Source organism: Limulus polyphemus, unplaced genomic scaffold, assembly GCF_000517525.1.
Source record: "Limulus polyphemus unplaced genomic scaffold, Limulus_polyphemus-2.1.2 Scaffold6239, whole genome shotgun sequence".
Taxonomy (NCBI): domain Eukaryota; kingdom Metazoa; phylum Arthropoda; class Merostomata; order Xiphosura; family Limulidae; genus Limulus; species Limulus polyphemus.
In genome coordinates, this window is record NW_013671849.1 from 6,246 (window position 1) to 17,321 (window position 11,076).

Consider the following 11,076-nt stretch of genomic DNA (forward strand, 5'->3'; position numbering starts at 1 on the left):
TTCAATATAGAATTTTAAACCATTAAACGGACATTTTGGGTTGTTAACAAACTGAAAATAATATGCTTGTATGTATATTTAGAAGCAGGCTTCTTCAATATAGAATTTTAAACCATTAAACGGACATTTTGGGTTGTTAACAAACTGAAAATAGTACGCTTGTATGTATATTTAGAAGCAGGTTTCTCTCATATAGAACCATTACAAGAATATTCCTGGTTGTTAATAAATTAATAAACTAAAAATAATATGCTTGTATGTATATTTAGAAGTAGGTTTCTCTCATATAGAACCATTACAAGAATATTCCTGGTTGTTAATAAATTAACAAACTGAAAATAATATGCTTGTATGTATATTTAGAAGTAGGTTTCTCTCATATAGAACCATTACAAGAATATTTCTTGTTGTTAATAAATCAATAAACTAAAAGTAATTTATCTAAGCTCTTCACTTCAACGTCACTTCTCACATAGTTCTTCTTTTCCAATTTATCATATAGCATTCAAGCTTTAATCAGCTTTTCTTTCCATCCTTTTAGCCTATCATGTTTCCTTTATTTATTTAGTTAAGCACAAAGCTACACAATGGGTTATCTGTGCTCTGCCCACCATGGGTGTTGAACCCGATTTCTAGCATTGTAAGTCTGCAGACATACTGCTATGCCACGGGGTGATGGTGTTTCCATTCAGTCTTTTCTTTGACTTTTTAAACAGACAAGGTAAGTCAGGCAAAGTGCAAGGAGCCATTATTAAGTCTAGTGAAAATAAATTCTAGTTATTATAATGTGAATAAGTCAACTTCGAAGGTCTGAAATCATCCAGAAAGCCTCAAAACAATGTGCACTTTGAAACTTTTCACCAAAACCTCGGATGAAGCAACAAGATAAAACTGACACAACACTTTTCTCATTTAACAATTAAAAGATCTGAGTACCGCAGCTGAAGTGAAGCACTTTTGTAGACAGTGTGGTACAGGTCATTGTCGATTACAAGAATTTCAGCTTCTTGCTTACTAGACAAATTCTAATTGCTTCTCACATGTGGTTAAGAATATAAAAATAAATCAGCAGATTTCCAAAATCTTAACATTATGAAAATATTTAAAGTTTGGTTGTACACAAATAAAATGTGTGTGAATATTGGATTTCAGTGGATAATTCAAATCGAAAATTGAACATGTGGAAACTCACACGACTCAAAACAGAAAAACCACACAAAACAGGTTGAAAGTTTAGAAATTACTTTTATCAATCTCATGGTACATGACCTTGCTCACAGAAGAACACAGGTATTAGAATGTGACTTTCCATACGTCATGTTTGTTGCTGTTCTACACACTTGTGTATGACAGATGATGAAATGGACATATTAACAAATTACAATTAAAATAAGATGTCATTCTGCCCAGAGTTTTCTTGGAATCAATGTTTTTTGTGCTACAATGACATTCCTTTATTGATGCAGAAATGTACATCTTGACAGAATGTTAAATATTGTCTTGTCTATTTTTAAAAGATATTCCAAGTGGAAGATAGCATAAAATTAAGTTATTCTACACAGAATATCTCCTATTTAAAATAGAAAAAGAAATAACTGTTGGAAACTTGTGTTTGTCATATTTTCAAACCATTAACAAATGCACTGTTTCAGAACATGTGCTACAAATGTTGATTAATAAAGAAACAAGATTTTGGTACAAAACGTTTTTAAATAATAATTTTAATTTTAAATCTAAATTGCTTGGTGAAGCACATGTCCAGCTATATTTCTGATCCACATTTGCCTTTCATGTTAGCCATCTAGAGTGAGACTGGGAGTAGTAATGTTAATAAAGGTAACTTTAAAATTAGGATAGTTTTTTAGCTTTCTGGTATAGAGCATCCACTACCTTGCCCATGCTTTGAAATGTTTCTAGTGCAGCCTCGTAAGTCTTATCCCTGGTCGTGTCTTCAAAAACTATCAGAACACCTTCTCCTTGATCTAATATCCCTGGTAGAAATAAAATACAATTGCATATTTTAAAATGAAGGCTTAACTATTTTTCAATGCTTATGATGAAAGTAATATTTATATATTATATAATATTATAGTTAGCGTCACTCCAAAACTATGACAAAAATTTGATATTGTGTATCTTGCTAATTTTAGAGAGAGAGAGAGAAAAAAAGCAAATAAATCAAAGTGAAAGCCTTTGCCAAATAATATAATTTTTATTAATACACTGATATCATAAAGGTCAAACTCCTGGTGAATTTTTATATGAAGTTCTTGTGGCACATAAACAAAGTTGGAATTCATAGTTATTCAGATTAGTAAACTTGATAATGTTATAAGACATACAGTGCAATCCTAGTAATAATAATGTTGAATCACCAGTTTACCCTAACAAGTGAAAATGTGAATTACCTTAGGAAGTTTATAGAATTTTTTTATGACATTTTATCATCTGCAGAACAACCCCCTGATGAACTACAGTAAAAATGGTTTTATAAAAGCAGGAGTACCAACAATCTATTATTAGAATTTTTAATTATGTCTTATCACCTGTAAGGCAACTCTAGACGAACTTTAGTATGAATTGTCTTCAGAACAATACGCAATTCAACAATTGGAATTTAGGATCTATTAATAATATTTACCATCGGCAAGACAACTTGTGATGAGCTTCAGTGTCAATTATCTTAGAAACAATCCACTAACAACCAACTAAATGACAACTTGATGAATTATATTAATAACAATAGCCAAGATTGGGTCATACAACTAATTTAGGAAATAATCTTTGAAACATCTTCAGTTTGAGGACATGATCAATAAGCTGTAGAATAAATCTGCTAATAATTAATTCTAATTAACATTAGTACGACATATTTTTTTGCATAACATCTAACCTTTTGTAGGGAAAGAAACTAAAGAATTGAAAGAAAAATATACATTTAAAAATCTTGAGCCACCATGTTAAGAGTGAATTTGTTATTCATGTGTGCGACAAATGAGAGGAATGGAAGGGCTCTCCTAAGTCATAAACCTTTAAGACACACAAATATATATATACTAGTAAAATTTATATTTAGATAGCTCAATACTTACCTCTGATCTGATCTACTTTAAAACAATGAGAAATACACTTTTACTTTTTTGTTATTCACTCAGTAACCATTATAATATACACAGAAAACATTTACAGCTTTGTTTTAATCTTTCAACAGATAGTACTCTTTGTATGACTTAAAGATTCAACACAGGCATGTAACGAATAATATTAACGTAAGTAATGATTTCTTTTGCATATTGCTATACCATATTACTCACTCAACTAAATTAATGGTGAGTTAACTCCATAAAGAGCTCAGTTTTTATCAATTTTCATTAAAATATTTTTATGTTTTTCATAATGATTGTTTGTTTTGTTTTGAAGTTAAGCACAAAGCTACACAATGGGCTATCTGTGCTCTGCCCACCACGGGTATCGAAACCCGGATCCTAGCGTTGTAAGTCCGCAGACATACAGATGGGGGGGGGGCTTTTCATAATGATATACAAAATTTATTGTTCTTTTGTCAAAAATACAGGCTCTCTGAGAGTAGTTATTATAAAAAGATTTTTGGTATTTATTTATACCTTAGTATTGGTTTAGGAAGACATAACTCTTATTTAAGAACAACTGTATATTATTATGCTCAACATTATCCATATGATGTATGTCATTACTATATATACTATTTCACATAATAAAATTAATAAACTGAGGTAAATTTATAAAAAAATTTAAAAACAAGGCAAAAATAAAAATTTATCATTGTATCGTCCGATAACTTTTAAAACTATAAACAATTTTAATCTATAATATAAATATTATGACATTTTCTAATCAATTACGTTTATATATTTTGTGGAGGTATTTCGATTGGTGGATTGAAATTGAGCCCCGCCCCCACCTCCTTATACCTCCTGGTTGGATGCATGGTGTTATTGAACACTTGTAAATGCTTATATTTTACAGATATCACATCTTACTGAGCTAAATTATCCATCCTTTTTAGTTCTTATTTTAATGTCTGCATGTTATGTTAAGCATTAGTCTCATCTTACATGTTTTTCTAAGTTAAACCATACGCTCATTACTGATTTAGTCCATGTTCTGTTTAATAATGTGTATCAATTAGCTTATGTGCTATTAAAACTTGGGTTAATGAGTACTGATCTTCTGATGGATTAGTTTGTGTTTTATTGAGCCTCATATTCATCTCTAGAAATCAGAACAATTACCTCAAAATCGTTAGAGTTGGCAGGTCTGTATTATCAATTTATACAAGTTAATGTTTCATAAAGAACTGACCTTCAGTTTTATCAAAGATTAAAGCTACAAACAATATACTTCATGCTTTATTAAGTAAAATAATTGTGTCATTTTCTTATTTGAACTTGTTCTAGTGTACATGTTAGTAATGGATTTTAAACCAGTAACAAATGTACCTAGAATCCACTACTCGGACTTGTACAGTGACCACTGCATGAAATAAGTTGCAAGGTGAAATGTCCAAGTAACTAGCGTTTTTTCATTCAACAGAGCCTGTCCTTTATTACTTTTAACATGTGCAGTAAAATTTTGCCTGAGCAGACAGAATTAATTGAACTATTTCATTCACAAACATGTAATTATAAGAGAGCTTAATTCCATGTTTTTGTATTCTGAATATTTTTATAAAAGATACCAAATCTTTATAATTTTTTGATTTTGTGAAAAGACACCATTCACATTGAAAATGACAACAGTGCCTAAATTATAGCTCACTATAACTTACACATTGATTAACTTTGTTAAAAGTAATAAAGGACAGAATACAAAACATGGCATTAAGCTTTCTTATAATTACATGTTTGTGAATGAAATAGTTTAATTAATCCTGTCTGCTGAGGCAAAATTTACTGCACATGTCACAAGGTTTTAATGGCTTGCATTCAAAATTTTATTACACTACTTTTTGTTTCTGTTATATCAATTATTATAGCATAAAATCATAGCTAATAATCCATATTTTAACAATATATAAATCTTAAGTTCTTAATTTTATAAGGTAATATTTAAAAAAATCCTGAATTTCCCCTAGTGAGAGAAAGGTGACAAATTTTCTGTAGGCATCCAATCTTCTATATTTTATCCACCACCCCTCCATTAACTACTAAATTAAACATAAATTACTCACTATAAAAACGTCAACTCAGACAAATCATAATTTTTATAGTTTCAATTTTGTTTGGTTACAGAGCTATCAAATAGAAAATCAGACCCCTCATGCCACACCCACCTGTCACATCCTATCTTTCAGGATTTATTAATAGTTCTCTCTTACAGTTAATTCTATATTTTCTATAACCAATAGAAAGTCAAGGTTTTCATCTAACAAATGATGTATTATATTACATTGTGTTCAGAACAGAGAATTGTAAATTTCTTTTTTAGTACAAGCTTTGTTCCCATGGGAAAGATAACTACTAGCTTGGATGAATTTGAAAGCCAGAAAAACTGTGATAGTTAGAGGAACTTGTCTGCTTTTTGAATGTTGTTATTCTATGTTCTTTGGTGCATTATTTAATAAATAAAAATTATTTTATGCATTACTACCATTAGTGAAAAAAAAGTAGGGTTAAGTGTCATTGACAGTCGACAGCAAAAAAAAAGATGTGGGTAAGTACTTTATTTCTTATTTTTCATGTTTATTCTTTATTTATTTATTATTATAAAAATTAAATAAAAGGTAAAAATATGGATCTCTTCAGGTTAGATTAGGTAAAATAAATAATAATAATAATAATATAATAAAAATATTTCATGAGGAACACACGGGAGCAGCTTGTGGAAAATACAATTTGATAGCGTAACAGAAACTGCACGTTTCCCAAGTGATTTACAAATTATAATGGTTTTTATGAGTTTAAAGCTACTTAGTATAAAGGAACGTAGTTTTATGTTACAATTTGAAGTCATTCTAGAAAGAAAAAAAGAGGGTAATTTAGATTTATTTCGTGTTTTTTTTTTGGTGGTTACGAGGTTGGTTAGATTGACCAACCTTATATAGTTAGGGTAGAGAAAATAACATATAAAATATAAAGTTTTACTGAAAACAAACATTTGAAATGAACTTAGGAAGTTTTAGAGATTACACAAATGAAATTTGAGAATTTTGAGATGAAGAAAAGTATTTTTAATCTTAACATGAAAAAATCACTTTGCACACGGACTATTTAAAACAAATACTCGACATACTCATGGACAATTTTTTTTTTAGTTTATTAAAAATACTTCACTAAAAAATATGACTTTTTGTATGCGAAAGACTTATAATGTTTACTGAAAAACTTCCAAATTTCATGAAGATATACACACTATATTATAAGTTAGTAGTATTAAGTCTATAAAGACATTGAACAAGTACAAAGAGGCCACGTGATCGGTCAAATTGACAGAGCATGTATTGAGAGAGTTAAAGCATTTGATATTTGTTTCATGTCAATGTCTCACAACCTAACAAAAATAAACCAACACTTAAAATAGACACCTTACCATTAAATTTCTTATCAAGGATCATTTGAGAAAGCTTCTTTTCAACAGTGTCCTGAAATATTAGGAGGAACAAAATGCTGTTAGTTATTGATTTAGTATTATACAACAATACACAAGTTATGGAAACAGCTTTTCAACAGTGAATATTATTAAACTTTTCAGCAAGCCACACACATTTGTAACTTAGACACAATTACATGAACTTAATGTAAGCTTTTATTTAGAGTAGCTATGAAGTTGGTGTTTAAGAGAAAAGTATTATAATTTTTCTAACTTTGTTGGTCATAACATTGTTGTTTCAGAAAAAAAAGATTAAACTTCTATAATTCATAAGTTATGTGGCAAGATATTGTGAAACATATGATGCATATTTTCTATTTCCTGACCCCCAAGCATTCAGCATCCTCATTATTTGAAAAAAGTGTAACTAATACTTACCAATGGAAGCTTTATGTTCTTTGCTATCTGTTCAACCTGCAAGAAAAAATAAGTTTAAAATCAGACTAATAGATTGATTCAAATCCATGTTTAAAATTTCACTGACAGTTTGATTAAACCTTGTTTAAAACTTTTTTAATAGTTTGATTAAACCAAATGTTTAAAATCTCACTGACAGTTTGATTAAACCCTATGTCTAAAATCTCACCGACAGTTTGATTTAACCCTATGTTTAAAATCTCACCAACAGTTTGATTAAATCCTATGTTTAAAATCTCACCAACAGTTTGATTAAACCCTATGTTTAAAATCTCACCAACAGTTTGATTAAACCCTATGTTTAAAATCTCACCAACAGTTCGGTTAAAATCTACATGATGTACAATGAGAATAGGTGACCTAAACTAATCCAAAAGACCACAAACTTAACAAAAATGATGATATGGAGGAAAAATGCATGAAGAAATTTCTTTGCAAGATTAATGATAAAAAAAGAGAAAAATCTAACTCAAACTTGAGCATAAACCTAAGTTATGCATGATATGACTAAGTCTCACTAAATCATGAACCAAAAAGTCATAAGCACATGGCTGAATAAAACACTGTCTAACCTGGACATTAAAACATGAATGCAACTAGAAATGAACACAAAAACCAGTGAAACATGAACTATCCTGGACATAAGCAAAAGTTCGGTAAAATAAACTCACCGGGAAGAAGGTGAGACTCAATAAAATAAGAATTAACCAAAATGTTAGTGTAAAACATTAGCTAACCAGAGCATGAGTACAAAATTAAACAAAACATGAACTTGACAGTATATAACCCTAAAGCAGATTAAAACATGAACTAAACAGAAATAAACATATGAAGATACTAATGATGAAGAATAAGGATCAATGAAATATAGTAAAACACACACACACATAAAAAAAAAACTATTTCATTCCTGATAGGTAGTTACAGGTAGTAATAGTAAACAACACAGATGGCTAATAAAATATAAGGTAGTAGTCTAAACGTGAAGTTATGGCCTATTCTGTACTATGAATAAATTTTGTGTTCAACATCTAAGTTCAAGGAGACAAAAGCCAATAAAATATGAACAATAAAGCAGAATAATACAACTTTAAAAGGAATGGAGTAACTTTCATAAAAGATTAAGACTCTTGTATTACTAGCTCTGATATGAAGCTACAGTGGTGAAATATTGGACGAAATAAAATTTGCTTGTACGCAGGAGCAAGACCCAATGTGACATGAGCATGTAAGTAAATAAATGAAATAAATAAAAACCTAGCCTTACATAAACATACTTATACATAAAATTAATAACATATCAAGATACTTATACACAACATTAACGTTCAACAAAATATAAGCTAAATCTGCAGAGTATATTAATAGCATATGGATTAACATGCACATCACACTAACAATAAAAGAATATAGATCTTAGGAACCAAATAAGCAACTTTGTGAAGTCCAAAAGGACTTTATAAAAAATCTTTGAAATAACTCTTTTATTACTAAAAGCAAAATTCATACCAAGAATAAAAGAAGAGTATTATATCTCAGAACAATGAGTGATTTTCTGTAATCGTTCTTCAGCTTTCACTACAGATGAGGTATGGTTGACAGAAAAATTTGCTATATACACTAATATTTAAAACAGTTAAATCTTTAAAAAACAGAAGGAAATTGAGAAACATTTTTATTTAAAATAAGGAACTATTTTCTTAAAAAAAGGGGAGTTTCAGAAAACGTTTTTTTTTATTAGTAAGTTTAGAATCCAACTATGAGCTCTGCACTAATTTTTGAACTAAGTACTAATGTGTAAGTGATATTATTATATAGTAAGACACGAACTGACCTGAACACGGGAGTAAGGCTCAATGAGACAACAGAGGTTCTGTTCTAACATCGTATCATACAAAGTGTCCAAGTGAGCTCTTATAATAGGATCCTCTACCAACTGTTTCCTGTAGTCTTTAACAGCCTAAAAAAAGATTCAATCAAAAAATTAAAACAATAGACAGGAAGTAGGAAACATAAGCCTCTCATGTCTGACGTTGATCTTTTAGAATAGTTCCATACCCCAAGGACTTGTAAACTTATCTGCAAGTCAAAGGCATTTTCAAACCCTGAGAAAACCCACAATATTTGTCTATTAGTACACAAAGTTTTTATATCCTAAAAAGGCCCCTGGATGTTTATCTGTATGTTACCAGAGGAGCTTCTATGTTCCAAGAAGGCCCCAAGGTGTTCATCTGAAAGTCTCCAGAGTTTTTATACTGTAAGATGACCCCAGATGTTTATCTATAAGTCATCAGAAGAGTTTTCATATCCATAAAAAAACAGGGTAAATTATTTGTGAATATTTCTTCACACTAAAATGTGTAATTTCAGTGAAGAAAATAAAGACCTTATATTTTAGCGTGAAAAAGAAAATTCCACAATTAATTACCCGCTAGTCCATTGAATAATCTAACCTATATATAAAACCAGCGTGTGTCACGTCACGCTTGATTTCTAGAAATAAGAGGAGTCATAAAATCTAAATTGCAAATAGTTCGATTACTGTCTGCCCATTACGATTTTGTTGATGGAGGTGCGGGGGGGGGGGGGTCTCCGAGGGGAGTATGAAACCTTATAAGTGTAGTGAGTGTTGGTGTAATAAGCCTAAAGTAAAGACATTGTGTGGGATCACCTAGCCTTGAGCCAAGTGCATAAAATTTATCACAGTAAAAATATCAATTCAATTTTAAATTTACATTGTTTTTGAATTAAGTTATTTTTTCTGTTATATCATCGACATTTTAAATAAAAACAAACCTCTTTAATAAATGGAGACTCTAAATTAAGAAATCAACAAATATTTTTTTTTCCAGTTTTGTTGTCTATGCATTTCATTTTATACTTTCAGTACATAGATTAACAATAATAGTAGCTTATACTTTTGTTGCTAAGCAACATGACACAAAAGCCATTGTTGGAACATAATGACTTTTCTATATATTAGAAGTTCTTAATCTAACTGATTTTTATCAATAATTATTCTATGAATACTCCACAAATGTATTTCATGAATGACCTTAATTTTGATTGGCCCACAAAGGAATTTACTGACGTTTCATTGCTTCGACTGTACTTTTCTGCTTCTTTGTTGATCATGCTTGATTTCACAAAATCCATTTATTTCAGTTAGCTATGAAATGTGAGGTTAGGGTATACTATGGGGGTGGGGGTGGGAGTGGTAGTATTTGCCCCATCATTTTTGACGACCTATACGCTAGTTACAAATAATTTATTGTGGCAGTATAGCCATACATTATTTAAAAACCTAAAGTATTTTAGGTTATTAGTGGCGAGTAAATGACTTTACAAGAAACCCTATAAAGTTACCAGGGTATTCATCTCTTAGTCGCCAGAGAAGTTTCCATGCTCCAAGAATACTATAGGGTGTTTAGCTGAATGTCTCCAGAGGAATTTCAATACAGTCAGAAGACCCCAATATGTTTAACTCACCAAAGGAGTTTCATACTCCAAGAAGATCCCAAGGTATATGTCTGTAACTCACCACAGAAGTTTCAAGATATTTACCTGAAAGTCATCAGGCACAAAATATTTATCTGTAGGTCAGAAAATCTTTTATATTCTAGAAGAGTTTGCTAAGAAGACTCCAGATATAAAAGTAGTTTATATAGGCTTATCTAAACTTTACAGAATGTGGCCTATATTCTTCTCATTCCAGTCAGAACCACAGACATATGTAAACTTTACAGAATGTGACCTGTATTCTTCTCATTCCAGTCAGAACCACAGACTTATCTAAACTTTACAGAATGTGACCTGTATTCTTCTCATTCCAGTCAGAACCACAGACTTATCTAAACTTTACAGAATGTGGCCTGTATTCTTTTCATTCCAGTCAGAACCACAGACTTATCTAAACTTTACAGAATGTGACCTGTATTCTTTTCATTCCAGTCAGAACCATTAGATTCCTGCTGAGAATCATTTTCATAGGCTTATCTAAACTTTACAGAATGTGACCTGTATTCTTCTCAT

At 30.4% G+C, this 11,076-nt stretch overlaps 1 protein-coding gene across 1 annotated transcript in view; it reads right to left on the bottom strand.

Annotated features, from left to right (window-relative positions):
* Nucleotides 1-1,225: 1,225 nt before the first annotated feature.
* The window catches only part of LOC106473515 (26S proteasome non-ATPase regulatory subunit 11-like), a 40,751-nt gene continuing 30,900 nt past the window's right edge, over nt 1,226-11,076 (bottom strand). The window contains exons 9-12 of the mRNA XM_013934197.2: nt 8,879-9,004; nt 7,006-7,041; nt 6,568-6,619; nt 1,226-1,991 (exon numbers count right to left, since the gene is read on the bottom strand). Of these exons, the coding sequence (XP_013789651.1) occupies nt 1,849-1,991; nt 6,568-6,619; nt 7,006-7,041; nt 8,879-9,004 (357 nt within the window). The 3' untranslated portion in view covers nt 1,226-1,848. The remainder of the gene's footprint in view (nt 1,992-6,567; nt 6,620-7,005; nt 7,042-8,878; nt 9,005-11,076) is intronic.